This window comes from Mustela erminea, chromosome 7 (genome assembly GCF_009829155.1).
Source record: "Mustela erminea isolate mMusErm1 chromosome 7, mMusErm1.Pri, whole genome shotgun sequence".
Classification (NCBI taxonomy): domain Eukaryota; kingdom Metazoa; phylum Chordata; class Mammalia; order Carnivora; family Mustelidae; genus Mustela; species Mustela erminea.
Genome location: NC_045620.1, coordinates 7,831,277 through 7,847,033, shown reverse-complemented (window position 1 = coordinate 7,847,033; position 15,757 = coordinate 7,831,277). Strand labels below are relative to the sequence as shown.

Genomic DNA, 15,757 nt, shown 5'->3' with positions numbered 1-15,757 from the left:
CCCACCGCGTGTGTAAAAGCGGGAAGCAGTCTTCAGGGACTGAGGCTTCAGCCTGTGGGGGCTGATGTTACCTGTAGGTCGACAGAGTCAGAACTCCATTGAGATGGAGGACACCCAGAAGCATCACAGAATTGCTTGGTATGGAAAGCCCACACATTTGGTGTCCAGTGTGGTGTGTGTAGTAGAATGTAAAGAAAGGAGTTTTCCCCTAACATTAGGGTGTTCTAAAACCTCTAGAACCAATAATAGGACTCATTTCCTCATTGCTCAGAAGAAGAAACTGAAACCCAGAAACTTACATGCAAATGACAGCAACCGTAATCATAAAAGAATAATGACAGCTGATACATGGAGCACTTATTATATGGCAGGCACTGAAATAAGTGTTTTATTAAATCTGATACCTATGGGGTGCCTGGGTGGCTCAGTGGGTTAAAGCCTCTGCCTTCGGCTCAGGTCAGATCCCAGGGTCCTGGGATTGAGCCCCGCATTGGGCTCTCTGCTTGGTGGGGAGCCTGCTTCCTCCTCTCTCTCTCTCTCTCTCTGCCTACTTGTGATCTCTCTCTGTCAAATAAATAAATAAAATTTTTTTAAAAAAATCTGATACTTATGTTGTAGGCACTATTGTTATCCCACTTTACAGACAAGGAGAATGAGGTCCAGAGAGCTTAAGTAACTTGCTTAAGGACACACAGCTGGTAGGTGGAAAGCCAGCACGTGGATTCCAGAGTTACCCCTGACCACTTCTTCTTCTTATAGAAGTTTATATACATGTCCTCTGCAAAGTAGAACTTAGCCACTTTTGATGCACTGAATTTATAGTCTTCTAATGCAGGACAAAACGAAATAGATAAGAGTATCATCCCATTTTAAAACTGGCCTTGTGTAGGGAAGATTCTGTTTCCTTGTCTACTTCACCAGTTTCTGTGGAGTTCCTGAGTGCTGGGTAATGTGTAGATGTTTGATAGACAGGCTCCTTTAATTCTCTCGGGAGTTGTGTGAGCAGGGAGCCCGGCATGTGGCTCCATCCCAGACCCTGAGATCATGACCTTAGCAAAAGGCAGACGCTTAACCGCCTGAGCCACCCAGGCACCCCACAGAGCAGGGACTTTAACCTCAGTCTGTCCAACTCCAAATGCCAACCTCTTAGTGTTTCACTCTTTTGCTTTTGTCTTAACCTGCTGGAGATCTCACCGTCTTCCGGCGGTTACAACTCAGAAGCAACGGGTGCTGCTCAGAGTTGAACTATAACCCCCAGTGCCTGTGACTTCATTTGGAAACAGGGTCTTTGCCAATGACCACGTTAGGATGAGGTCAGTTAGGATGGACACCAACCCAATATGACTATGTCCTTATAGAAGGGACATGAGACACGCAGACAGACGTGCACAGAGAGGACAGCATCTGGAAGCCACAGAACACCTCCTGGGAGCTCGGACAGAGGCAAAGAACAGGTTCCTGCTTGCGATGCTCAGAAGAGCCCAGAAGGTGCTTTTCTCTCCTACCTACCCACTGCCCCACTGGCTCATGGTCTGTACCTTCACTTCTGTGTCTGTGGTTTTCCTTTTTAATACAGCTGAATATAGTCCAAAGAAAAGACCTGTGGCCTCCAGCACTGTGAGACAACACATTTCTGCTGTATAAGCCGCCCCATCTGTGACACTGTCCCAGTGGCCCCAGGACACTAACACTAACGTTTTCAAAATGAGCCCGTGGCTTCGAGCCTTGCGGTCTCTTTTCACCATACACGGGATCGGCAGACCCTTCCCCACCCCCCGAGGAGCAGCCCACTTCCCCAGCGTGGCACTGACCTTCGTCATAGCATGGAATGTCACAGGTCGATATCATCACCGGCGTCCCGTTTGGACCACACTCACACTCGGGCGCCCCCTGCAACAGAATATGCGGCAGTTCGTAGTCAGGTGTTTGGGGAAAACCAGAACTCAGGGAAGAACCTCAAGGCCACAGGGTACATCACCAAATTAAACGTAAAGGCTGTGTTTCTGGAAACTACCCAGCTTCCCATCATGCCTCAGGGAACTGAGGAAACCATTCATCTCAGGGAGCCCCACGAACACAGGCAGGATGGACCCCATGGCACAGTGAGACACCCCGCTGACAGGGACGCTCGTCTCATCAGTGGGGAGAGAGAATTGGACACGCCAGTCCCCGAGTCCTGGGAGGTTAACCACATGCCACCCTCCTGAAAACACGGCGTCATCCTCAGCCCAGCCCTTAGTCAACAAACTTGTCAAATACAGGAAGTTCACCGTGGCTTTCCTTCTGCTCCACACCCTCCCCCTCCCTCCTCACTGCTGGAACCTTTGTTCCAATTTCCTGCCCTGATTGTTTCTATTCTTGACATTTGCTGCAGAAATTTAAGAAGCATGCACATATATATATATATGCCGCGTATGTACGTATGTACATATTCACACAGAAAGAAAAATGTTCCAGAGAGAAAACGTCTGTTACATAATGCTATTTTAGTAACAAGGCCATCTAAATAATACCACCAATAGCTGACACTAATTGGATATTGATTATGTGCTAAGTACTCTGCACACCATGTCGTATTTTGTGAATAGCATCGGTAGGGTAGTATCTGTGAATAAACGCCCAGAGAGAAAACCACAGTCTGATGGCAGTCCTGAAGGCGGGAGCCTTGTGGGAGGAACACAGAAAGCTTTTCTTCTTTTTAGGTTTTTATAATGGTCTTAAGGGTTTAAAATAAGCCTGCGTTCTTGCATCTACCATTAACCCTCCCAAGAAATCACGACAAGGACTCTTCTAACCTGTGCGACTGTTTGGTCCTGAGCTCATGACCCACGTCCCCTTTGGGGCAGTCCTGGGTGTGTCAATTTGATTTCTTTGGCTCACATATTTTTTATTTTCAAGTCTTTGGGAATCAATTGCCGGTATTTAAAAAGCAGGAGAGTTCATGAACCCTGTTTTCCAACCGCTGATGACAAACCAGACTGGGAACATCTGGTTGGTTTCTGTCATCCAGAGCCCACCATTTGCCCATGGACCCTTGGTCTCCGGTCCCCCGAAGGTAACTGCCGCCCGCTTCCCTCCCTTCTGTCACTGCCCCCCGAAAAGCCCCCGGAGGCCAGAGGCTCCAAGATGAGGAGTCACTTGGGAGCTTGAGGGACTGCTGAAGCCCGAGCCACCCCACCCTCCAGGCTGCGTCTCTGTTGCGTCTCAGGTGGGACCAGGCAGCGGGAGTCTGTCTGCAAAGCTTCCCAGACGATGGACTCAGCACTCAGGCTGGACACCCACTCTGCAGGCACTGGAGTTTTGAGCCCATTTCTTCAAACCCAGCCTTCTATTCTGGGCAGGAATTCTCTATTGATACGGTCGATATTAGTTCATAGGTGGTTGTAAACCTCCTACGGGGGCTTCCATGATCACGGACGGGGCTCCCAGTCTTTAATGGAATGGATTGCAGAAGTGTAGGCTCTCGCAACTTGGTGGTAGGAGATCTAAGGAGCGGCGCTGGGGTGTCCCTGGCCTCAGCCCTCCATCGCAGCCTCCTAAAAGCGTTCCTAAACCTGTAGAACCCCCCGCCCGCTGCACTGAAGACGCCGCTGCCTGGCCTCACTGCCACGCTCATTCTGGTCTAACTGGTCTATGGTGCTACTCCGGCCAGGGATCCCGATGTGGAGCAGAGGCTGTGAGCTGCTGGCCCGAACCTGGGGTTTCCCATCCTCAGCACCACTGATGTTGGGGGCCAGATCATGCCCTGTTCTGGGGGCTGCCCTGTGCAGTGCTTAGCAGCATCTCTGGACTCTACCCGCTAGATCAGGAGCCCTGAGCTGTGACAATCCAGAATGTCTCCAGACACTGCCACGTGCCCCTGGTGGAGCGGGAAAGGTGGGGTGGGGGATGGCAGGCAAAGTCACCCACAGCGGAGAACCACCTGGTGGTCGGGACCAAACTGGCCCCATACACGCACCTGGGAGGTCCTTGAAGAGGCAGCTTGCATAGACTCCCAGCTTTGTAATTTGGGATTCGGGAAGTCTTAGGCGAGGCCTTGGAGCCTGCATCTTTAACAAGCTCCTGGATGGATGCTGGAGCTTTGACTACAACGGAGGAATCCCTGGGAACAGCAGCTCATCGTCAGTAATGTCTGTGTGATGAGCACCGAACAGGCCATTCACTCTGCGGTCACCCCCAAATCTAGCTGCTGGTCAGTCGCGAATGACCCCATGACCCTAACTACACTACCTTGTTAGCTTCTGCCTCCCGTTCGTTCTCTTGGTCTTCAGCTCTTTGCGGGACACTCATTTGGTTACCCATTGTTCCTGCAACGGAGAAAAAGGGAGAAAGAGAGGGAAGAATTAAAACAAGAATCTTATTCCTGCCTATGAAGCTAAGTGTCGGGAACAGGCCGGTTACTGTGGGTGTATGACCGCAAGCCCAAGTTAGCTCAATTGCTCCTATTTATTTTGGGGGATGAGGAAAGGTTTGGGACTCCTATATTCAGTAAAGTTTAAGTCCAATGCAAGCCCAGTTTTCAGCTGCTGGGAGGAAATCGTTTCCATCATGAAAAACATATTCAGTATAGATAACTTTTTTTTTTCTCTTTTAGCCCAGCACAGCTATCGTATCAAGGAAATGTTAGAAGGTAGATAATTAAAATAATATTTAATTAAAATAATAATATTTATAATTTTTAATTAAATAATTAAAATAATATTTATAATTTTTAGTATTCTCTGATTGTCCAACTAAAGACCCCTTGTTAAAACTCCTCGTGGCGCTGGCTTTTTGTTTGTTTGCTTTTGTTTTTCATAGCACTTAGAGGTACTTGTAATGATATATTTATAATTAAATATAGAGCTAAAGTGTGGTGGGTTGGTAATAAAGTCTGGTGGGTAGGTAGTAAGTCCATCGGCTAAGGCCATTTTTGATAGTTCACCTCAGCATGGTACAGTGTTTAGGAGCACAGAGCCTGGGCAAGACAACCTGGCCTTGACCCCTACCTCTGCTTCTCCTTGCTGTGTGTCTTTGCGCAAGTTAATGAGGCTCTCTGTGCCTCACAGGCCTGCTACACGGGCTCAGTGATGAATGCTTGTGGTAGTGTGGTAAGGAAAGTGGTAAGAACAACATCTGGCTCGGTATAAGTGATATCTAAGTGCTAGTTAAACCAAACACATAGGATTTCATGCAATGAGCCTAAGTAAATCCGTGATATAACAGGGGCCGGGCTAGGGGTAGGTAGGTAGGGTGGATGGTTCTGGGTTGAAGGAACAATGAGTCCAGACTGGGAAGGCAAAACAGAACATTTAGCTTCTGTGTCCCTTCCCCGATACGCTGTGAGCATCATGAGGCCGCGACTGTCTCTCTCGCTGCGGTTGGCTCTTCTGTTCTCAATGCGGCGTTTCCATTCATGAGGTCTAATGATCCGTTAGTGGTGGGAGGAGGGGGTAATCATTGATAGCTTACCCTACCCCCTCCCGCAGCTAGGCATGTGCCCACATCATTACTGAGCCTCTCGAGAGCCTTGTTTTAATAATAATGATCAAAGTCAACAATTACGTAGCACGTCCTCAGTCTCAGCACTGAGTCCCCAAGCACGCTCCCAGAGTCGGTTTCCTGAGCCCCACAGCACCCCTGTGAAACGGGTGTTGCCATCACCTCGTTCTAGATATGAGGAAGCTGAGGCCGAATCACTTTCCAAAGGTCATCCCCGTAGTGATGGCAGAGGCAAGATTCAAACAGGCTGCTTGGGCTCCTGATGCCTGGAATGTTCTGCCTATTACTACCTCCCTTTCGAGAGGAGGGAATTAGGTTCCCAAAACTCACCCAGGAGAGACATCCAGGAAATGCAGAGTGAGGGTTTGACCCAGAGGATGCCTGGTCTCAGAAGTAGGGCGCTTTCAGACATCCCAGAGACCTGCTGCCTTGAGACCTAAAAGTTTCTTTTTCACACACACAAATAATGTATGTTTGGGGAATGGCCAGACTCATCAGCTCTGGGAGCTTTCAGAATATAAACCAGCACTTTTGATTTCTGGTTGAAAGCCATCCATGCATCTCTAAGGACTCCCATGGAGTTCTGGCCCACAGGGTATGAGGTTTCATGCCCTCCTGATAGACACACTGTTATCGGAAACTTCAGAGGCCAAAACAGGGTTATAGGTCTCACGAAATGCTCTCTTGGGGGGATTTGATCGATAACAATATCTGAGCACCTGCTAACACATACAGGACTTTAGTGAATTTGCAAGGCTTCCTACTTACAAAATCCATGCCATGCGTAGTTACAAGAGACCACCACTTCCATCTATAAACGGGACACTGTGCACATCACATTGAATCCTCAAGACTGGGGTGGGTGAGCAACAGCTGTGGGCCAAACCCAGTCCACTGCCTACTTCAGTGTGGCCGGAGAGCTAAGAACAGGCTGTACGTTTAAAAATGGTTGGAAAAAAATCAGAGGAAGAACCACGGATTGCTACACAGGAAGCTACACACACGCACTCCAAATTTCCGTATCTATCCGTGGATTCTATCCGGAGACAGCCACGCCCACTCAATTCGCGTCTTGGCAACAGGGGGCTGCTTTCACGCCACAAAGGCAGAGTTGCATAGTCCCAGCAGAGATTACACAGTCTATAAAGCCTTTTCCAGAATGTTTATCAATCGCTGCTGGAGATCACTCTGAGTGATATAAACCTAGTTTGCAAAGAAAGGGGTTCAGGGAACTGAGAGACAAAGTGTTGGCGGTAGTTAGACTGACCAGGATTTGAACCCGCTGTGTATAAAAATTAAGATGACACCTCTAACAACTACAGGCACGACAAAATAGGAACAACAACAACAAAATTGGTGAGTGATTACCATGTGTTGAGCAGCTATTCAAAGGGCTTTACTTATAATAAACTTGTCGACTCCTTGCAGCAAACCAGTAAGGCAGTCGTATCATTATTCCGATTTTACGGACAAGGAAACTGAGGTCAGTGGGTGAGATGCCTTGACCAAAGCCATGCACAAGGATAGACACGCAGATTATGTCACCACCTGAGCCCAGCTTTTAACAAAATTACAAATGAGTCACCAAGGGGTTGGCAAATTTTTCAAGTTCTTCTTATTCAATGCAGATTCAGTCCAATCTGGGGGCCACTTGCACAAAATGTCTGAGGTCATGATGTGAGTAGGCAGGAGAATGTTTCCTCCCAAGGAGCTGGGGCTCCCTTTTCCTGATAGTGGCGCATTTGAAGTAAGCATTTGAAGCAGGCTCTTCGCAAATTCAGGGCCAAGTGGATGGAAAGAAGGACAGTGCGTTCGCCGTCTTTTGCAGAAAGAGAACCTGGGTTCAGATGATACTGCTTCCCACCCACAGTCACAGCACAGGTGTTGTCAAATTGTTCCGGCTCTTCCTTCACATTTTGTAAAGAGGATTTCCAGGGACAAACACAAAGGTTCCTGCCACCTATTGGCCATGGTCAGTAGCAGCAGAAATGAACACAGTCCGTCTCCAAGGCGGGGTCAGACTTTTGGGAGGGCAAGGGGAACAATTTCACATTTAGCAATTACGCCTTCTGTTAAAAGCTGGCTCGAGCATGGCAAGTCCTCCCCTGCCCTAAAGATAGAACAGCTAGGGGCGCCTGGGTGGCTCAGTGGGTTAAACCTCTGCCTTCAGCTCAGGTCATGATCCCAGGGTCCGGGATCAAGACCAGCATGGGGCTCTCTGCTCAGCGGGGAGCCTGCTTCTCCCTCTCCCACTCCCCCTGCTTGTGCTCCTTCTGTTCACCCTCTCTCTGTCAAATCAATCAATCGATACATCTTGGAAAAAAAAAAAAGATAGTACAGCTAATAAAACAATCATGATAATCACATCTGATGTGTAGGGAGAGCCAGCCCTGTGCCAGCCCAGTGCTGAACGCTCTAGGTAAAGAGCCACGTAGCACATAGGATAAGGATGGGAGTGACCCAGGGCAAGTTACTGAGGCTCGATGGGCCTCAGCTTCCTCTTCTGTAAAATGGGGATATCAGGGGTACCTGGGTGGCTCAGTCTCTCAAGCGTCTGCCTTCAGTTCAGGGTATGATCTTAGGGTTCTGGGATGAACCCCCAGCATTGGGCTTCCTGCTAAGCGGAGGGTCTGCTTCTCCCTCTGCTTCTACCCCTCCTCCCCACTTACATTCACTCTCTCTCTCTCAAATAAATAAAATCTTTAAAAAAATTTTAAAAATGGGGATGACACTAGGACTCACCTTAAGAGGTTGTTGCAAGAATTGAATGAGTTATTCTATGCGAGGTGTGGGGAAGACAGCGTGGCTCACTGTGGGTGCCGCGCCCGTGGAAGCCATGGTTACAGTTATCACCATTACATCCACGTGGATTTGCAGGCAGCTTCCCCCAAAGCTCCCTGATCGTGGGAATCAGCTAAGGAACCGGCACCACCTCTGATTCTCAACATTCTCTCACCAAAAAGTCGGGTTGGAGCCCTGGATCTGTATTTTTCGTAAAGGCACAGGGCAGTCTCATACTCAGGCACACACAGAGAGTACCATGATGGTGAGCGTCCGTCCAGGACGTCCTGGGAAAGAAGGTGTCCGGGGACACAGGACTTTCATGAGAAAACCGGGAAAGCACACCCCCCTCCCCCCCACCACCACGGGGAAAGTAGGATGAGCTGAGCTCCCTATAACCCAGCTCAAGGACTCTGGGAGGCGAGGCCTCTTTACCCACACTTAATGGATAGAAAAACTGAGGCTCAAGATGGTTCAGACAGCAATTCCTTTCTGGGCTGGGGTTTTCTCCGGTGTCCAACAAATGTGAAAAATTAATCAGATCAGGAGTTTTTCCATCAAGAAAGCTGTATTCATTCGAAAGAACCAGTTTTTATTTGGAAAACAAAACAAAACAAAACAAAAAAAACAACAAAAAAGGAAAAAAAAACAAAAACACATTTGAAGGTAACGCTCTTTCTTTCTTGAACCAGTGGTGTGAGTTGTTTTGTTTTTAATGACCTATTCTGACATTAAACACCAGCCAGGCCATATGGTGGGGCGTTTTGTTTTTGAAATTGGACTCATGTTGGAGCCCTTAGCATTTTGAGAACGTGGGGTCAGTCTTTGCGAGGGGTCGTTGGGATAGAAAGTCCTTTTAGTTCTCCACCTCTGCTGTGTCCTTGAGGCCACAATCAGTGGGTGCAGGAGACACAGGAGGGGTGGACTTAAATCCCTGTGCCCGGGCCCCAGCTGGACCCGATCCCTCAGATTTTCCAGGCTGGAGCCCGTGGCACCAGGACGTTTTCAAGATCTCCAAGTGATCTCTGTGACAGCCAGGGCCGCTGTTTTGGACACTTCGGGGTGCCAAAGCTTCCCCTGGGCCAGGGAGTCTCCCCCAGATGTTGCCTAACCTGACGCACAGAACACGGATTCTCAGATGGAGGAAGGGCCTCTGTCTTCGGGCCCCATAATCACCATCCGCTCAGGCATCTGAAACGCCCCCCAGTCTTGCCAGGGCCATCTTTGTGGTCCTTTGTGCTGTCAGCCTGCAAATGCTGGAGAGCCTGGGCCTCCAGCTGCCCTTCCCTGAGAATGGGTGTGCAGGGCACCGTGGCTCCAGCCAGCCCCACTCTTCCAAGCAAGGACCTTATTGCCCTCCAGGAGACATTTCTGAGGGTCACAACTCAGGGCCAGGGGGCTGCTGCTGGTGCCCAGGGAGCAGAGACCAGAGACGCTGCTGACCATCGTGCAGGACACAGGACAGCCCCAGCAGAGAATGATCTGCCCCCAAATGTGACCAGCGTGGAAGTCGAGGGATCTGGCTCTCGGGGCTGGACTTGGTAGTTTTCTCCTCGCGCTTACGGCCCAGTGTCCCCTAGTGACCTACGTTTCTGAGGAGCTGCTGGGGGTCTAGTCCCTGGGGGTGAAACAGAGTAGCCCTCTGTCCTGACTCACACCAGCTGTGGGCATAGCTTCGGCCCCCATTCTGTAGGAGTGAGGGGTGGAGGAAAGTTGGCAGCAGGTTCGTCCTCACCGCTCGCATGTGAAGATAGCCAGAGGGCAGTCCGCACCGTGTTTAGTCCCGCGGTTGGTTCACGTACAGCAGCGAAGGACTGACGATTAGCCATTATAACAGGGACCCCATCAAATGTGCTGTGCCTTCAGAATCATACTAGCTCGTATCTCTACAGCGCCCGCTCTCTGTGCTGGACCCTGCCCCGAGTGCGGTCTTATATGGGTGTATCACGTCCTCCCAAGAGCCCCACGAGGCACGCATTTATATTGTCCTATCTTACAGACGCCAAACCTGCTGCAGGAAGCCGACGCTCCTCGCCTAAGATTGTGCTACGGACTGACCTGCTTCTCCCTCCAGATTCGCATGGTGAAGCCCTAACTGCCACTGTGTCCGGAGACAGGGTCCCTAAGGAAGTCAGTAAGGTTAGAGGAGGTTAGCGGGGTGGGGCCCCGATCTCAGAGGATTAGCGTCTTTGGAAGAGGGGACACCGAGAGAGCTTGCTCATTCTCCGCCACGTGAGGCCGCAGCGAGAGGACAGCAGAGCGAGAGAGGCAGGAAAAGAGGCTCCACCAGGATCAGAGTCTGCCATGACCTTCATCATGGACTTCTGGCTTCCAGAGCTGTCAGAAAATACGTAGCTGTTGTTTAAGTCACCAAGCCTACGGTGTTTTTGTTACAACGGCACAAGCTGACGAATACAGGTTATCTGCCAGTAACTGGGTAACTCAGGCTTTAACCCTTGGCAGCCTGCTTCTGCAGCTCAAACTCTTAACTTTTTCCTTCTTACCGTCGACTGTGTCCTCTGCCATGTATGTTATGCTCTTATTTTATTAAATGTTTCTATGTAATGTGATACACTGTAGAATATAAAAATGGCATAGCTGTCTGTGTAATAAGAAATGAAAATCACACCCAGTCAAGGAGTGTGGTCTGATCTACAGTCAATGCACACTTGAGGAGGGATGCGCAACCGAAGGGTCATCAGCAATCTTTGGGCAAAGACTTAGCACAAGGGCTTGGCAGTAGTCAGGTGAGAAAACGTTAGTCCTTCCTGATGCTATTTATTTCTCTTACGAATGTTACGATCCCGTTAGCTCTGTGGTGTGTTCTCCGGGTGAATTAGTCAGCCTGGAAGGGGTCCTCGAACTCCTCCCCTCCTCTTTCACACAAGTGGTTGGTGTTTAGGTCACCTCCTTGCAGTGAGAACAGAGTCAACCCTAAACACGGGACAAGCTGCCCCGGAGAAAGCATTTCTGAAAGCTGCCTTCCAGCAAGGAGCTAAAGGACTGTCCAGTGGGAAGGGGAGGTTCTCAAACAGTGGTGACAGGATTAGTCACCAAGTAAGCAGAAACACCTTAGATCAACGCCATGGAATGTAGGCAAGCCGTGGGTCCTCCCCACCACCCAGCTGAGGTCCGTGCCAACAGAGCCATCTGGCGCACCCAGCAGAGCAAGCTCTCTGTCCCCCAACTCCAAAGGCAAGATCAAATGAGTAAAGAGACCAAACCTGCTCTGCCAGGTCCCATGACCCTGCCTCTCCTTGCGTTCCCCAGCACAGTGCTCGGAGCGGTAGACACTCTGAGGGTCTCCAACGTACAGTGGTACAGGTTGCCTCCTGCACAAGGGGGCACATGAGGACTGAAATCCATCCTTCGCTGTGCTCCCCAAGTCCTGTGCCATAGAATGGACCATGTAGGCCCAGGAGAAGAGGTCCCCTTATCAGAATCACATGGGGTGTTTCAGGAACGCTCGGTAGTTGGTATGTTGCTATGGGAACGCTCAAGTTATGTGCGTATAAATGGTGGATGTGCCTAGAAGACTTAGAGCTTACTCTCTTACTCTTCGTGTCACCAAGCGTCTTCCAGCTAATCGTGCAGTGGGTGGCATTATCTGAAGGCTCCCTCCGAGCCAGGCGGGGCCAGAGAGGCCCCCAGGTACGGAATGCAAGCAGCCATTCTCTTTCCAAGTGCACAATCCACACTTGGAAATGAGCGTCCCCTTCCCCAGCCCTGGATTTTGCCCTCCGGTGCCTTGCTTGCTTCATCCTAGTCCTGGCCCTGGGGCCAGCAACTTTACTTTCATTGTCTCCGTTTTTCCTTAGAGCACCCCATGGTTCCACCACTACGCAGATAAGGAAACTGAGGCACAGGGAGGCATTCCCGTCGCCTCCAGAGTGCACACCCGGCGAGGACAGGTGCAGGGCTGGTCCTGCTTTCTTTAATGGACGTTGGTGATTAAGTGTATAAACAAGAGTAACTCCCACCTCTTCCGCCTACCCCGCCCCAGATCAGAAAGCCCTAAGGAGGCAGAGCAGGGGTCGATCCTGGCTCCGGTGCGTCAGGCTGTCACATCCATAACTATTCCCAGTGCTGGGCAACGGTAAGGGATGCTGCCAACAGTGCAACCGTCAGCACGTGTCCCCCCAGCAGGACGGAGAAGACCGGCCAGGATGGGTCCCAACGGGCCGTTGGCTCTCCAGAAGCACAGGACTTCTTGGTAAAAAGACAACCAACCGTTCCCGAGTTCAGAAACCTGAAAAGAATTCTCCATGCCTGGGACTTGGCCTTGCATCTCTTACGCCCCCTTAAATAGAAAACGACTTTAGCACACTCCTCTCTTGGCTACTTTGGGGGCAGAGCAGGACAAATACACCCCAGGCCTGAAGCCAGCGGTGTCTCAGCAGCCCCCCCACCCCCACTGCCGTGGATGGTGGATGCATCAGGCACTTACCCCCTGTGCAAAATTTAAGGGGGAGCCGGAAAACTCAAGCCATCGAGACAAAGATTATATTTTTAACACAGCATTTAACACAGCATTTAACACAGCACACAAAAAACCACAGTAATGCTGTTACTGAACCTGTCTTTACTTAACCTGTTATTTTGTTCCTTGTGGATGTTTTGGCATTAATTTTATTTTTAAAATATTGCTTTAAAATATAATTTATCTTGGGGCACCTGGGTGGCTCAGTTGGTTAAGCATCCCATTATTGATTTCAGCTCCGGTCATGATCTCAGGGTGGTGAGATCGAGCCCTGTGTCAGGTTCCTGCTCAAGATTCTTTCTTCCTCTCTTTCTGCTCCTACTCCCCCCAAATATATATATATATAGTTTATCTGGATGACTGAGTTTCTTGGTGTCTCTTAAATTCTGCACACCCATGCGTGCCTCACTCCCTTCACTCGAATCCCAAATGGACCGCGTCTCAGCTCCATTCTGGGAAACCAGAGAGACCTGGAAGTTCTCCCCACTGGCCCTGCCTCCTCTCCCGAATTGTCAGGCAGAGGTGATGATGACAATAGAAACAAAAGCCAGCATTGATCAGTGCACAGTGTCTGCTTGGATCTCAACACTAGAGGAAAGGAAGCCCAGGGAGGAGGAGTAACCCGCCCCAGGACGCCCACCAGCCCGAGGCATCTGGCCCCAGACACCCACCCTCTCATCCCTTCGGTGCTTCAAGGCAGGAGGGAGTTTCAGAGGGCAATGCCTACTTCTGGAGTCCTGCCGCTGGGATTTGAACCCAGCACCCGCCTCGAAGGACGGCTTTGAATGTTAAATAAGACAATTGATGTAAAGAACCGGATTCACACAAGGAGTCCTTCTTCCCTTCTCCTCCACATCCTTAGACCATGCCCCTTGGCAGAGACTCAGAGTCAGCTTTCCTAGGAGGACTCTTGTCCTGACAATGGTCCTCAAATCCCATAGCACACCCCTTTGTCTGCTGATTTCTTACCCCAGGTCTTACACTGGAAATGGCTCTCCATCGTTCCAAGCAAACTGGAGCTTTTTCTGTTGCTTCACACCTGACACCACCTACGTGGCCATACAATCTTTCTATGACCCATTTGGTACGGCTATCTTTGGATCCATTTCACAGACGGCAAAACTGAGGCTCACACACACCCAAGGCCACACAGTCAATCAGTGGCAGAGCTGGGATTGAACCCAATCCTCGGATGCCTGGCGTCTAGATTTCGCTGCTGACCACAAACAAGCCTAATCTGGAAGCTGTTACCTGTCGAGCCCCTGGCGGGAGTGTCTGCAGTCCCCTGGAGTCCCCCGGAGCTGCTCCTGCTCAGGGTGCCTTGTCTCCAGCTGGTGCAGCCCAGAGCTAGGCAGGCAGCTGGGCCTGGCTCCCTGCCCTTTGGTTCCTCCTCCGGAGCCTGCCGGCTGAACACACAGAGCAGGGCAAACACTCGTCTGGGTGAGGCCCTCCTCCCCAGGGATCCTCCCACAGAAGCAGGTTCTCTTCCTGGCTGCAGGCGCTGTTCTCACCTCTCCAATCAGAACCCAGCACCTGACTTCTCCCGCACTAAGGCCTGCCTGGCACTCCAAGCATCCTGGCCAGGTCCCCCCCCCCCCCCCGCCCCACCCCCTGTACCTGCTCGGGTTGACCTGCGTTGCTGATTCCCTTCCCCGGTAACCACGGGCCATGGCCAGAGCTGGGAAAACACGTTCTGTAAGGTTTTGCAGTTCTGTCTGCCTTTTACCTTCATTTCTTCTAGAACACCATCTCCATTGCCCCGCCACCTCGTTGGAAGGAACGAGCATCTCACCCACTGCCCTGGCCCCAGGCACAGAAACATCCCTCCCAGCGGGCTTTGGACACGGGAAAGCAGGCAATCTAAGGGTGGCTTAATGTTCTGAAGACCGAGGATGGCATGGAAAAGGACATTCTTTTTCTCTGCAGGCTAGAAATTCAAGACAGCCTGCTGGATTTACTGAATTTTAGCAGGGATATTTATTAAACTGTTCACAAGGGCATATGTAATACAAGATGGGAGCATCAGTTAAAAATAGCAAAAGAGGGGCACCTGGGTGACTCAGTGGGTTAAACCACTGCCTTTGGCCTAGGTCATGATCCCAGGGTCCTAGGATCGAGCCCCTCATCGGGCTCTCTGCTCAGCAGGGAGCCTGCTTCTCCCTCTCTCTCTGCCTGCCTCTCTGCCTACTTGTGATCTTTCTCTATGTCAAATAAATAAGTAAAATCTTTAAAAAATATAAAAAATTAAAAAATAAAAAAAATTGCAGTGACATATTGGAAATTTAAAAAAATAACAAAAGAAGAGGGGCAGTAAGAGGGAGTACATCAATGTGTACATTCAAGATCAGAAATAAATATTCAGGTGGATTTACAGGCTTGCTGTGATGGCTTCACAGATGTGGCTTTGAGCTTCCTAACAGCCAATGCAAAAAGAGAAACATGGCAAATACTATTCAGTGTTCTTGGGAAAACACGCAGGAGAAAAGCGAACTAATAATTATTGTGGCTTTATTCATTAATGTGCTCACCCAAGCGCCCATTTCGATCAACTACTTGCTGAGCACCAGGCTATATATAGCCCTGGGCTTAAACTGGGGAGGAACCGTGTCCCCGCCCCGCTCTAGGCTCACTGCAATTGAACACAGAGTCCTACAAACAAACATAGAATTACAGAGTGTGATCCTCATCATGAAACAAAGCCAAGGCTGCAGAGAGAGAGAGAGAAACAGGGAGGGCCAGAGAAAGCCCCTTTCAGAGAGCAACATTTCAGGGACAGGCGAACTATTTAAACAGATAGTGAATTCACAATCGGACACCCCACAACGAAGGCAGTAAACTCAGTTCTAGCTCAGCGCTGGATCTTTAAGTCTGGGATGTAATAAACGCAATTATTAAGCATCTGCCACGCACGCACACGGGGCCAGCATCATCATCGAGGCAGCCTGCCCCAGGGGCTCATGAGCTTGGGTTCCGGGCCTGGGTTCAGATCGTGACTCTGATCGACGGGCTGTGTGA

At 50.1% G+C, this 15,757-nt stretch overlaps 1 protein-coding gene across 5 annotated transcripts in view; it reads right to left on the bottom strand.

Annotated features, from left to right (window-relative positions):
- Window positions 1–14,204, bottom strand: part of BCAS1 (breast carcinoma amplified sequence 1) — a 93,687-nt gene extending 79,483 nt beyond the window's left edge. For 3 of the 5 annotated variants that reach the window (XM_032350300.1, XM_032350301.1, XM_032350302.1), the window contains exons 1-3: window positions 13,994–14,204; window positions 4,231–4,307; window positions 1,812–1,890 (exon numbers count right to left, since the gene is read on the bottom strand). In XM_032350300.1, coding sequence (XP_032206191.1) covers window positions 1,812–1,890; window positions 4,231–4,302 — 151 coding nt within the window. In that variant the 5' untranslated portion in view covers window positions 4,303–4,307; window positions 13,994–14,204. The remainder of the gene's footprint in view (window positions 1–1,811; window positions 1,891–4,230; window positions 4,308–13,993) is intronic. The other 2 variants (XM_032350303.1, XM_032350304.1) reach the window with 1 other exon arrangement.
- Window positions 14,205–15,757: the final 1,553 nt, after the last annotated feature.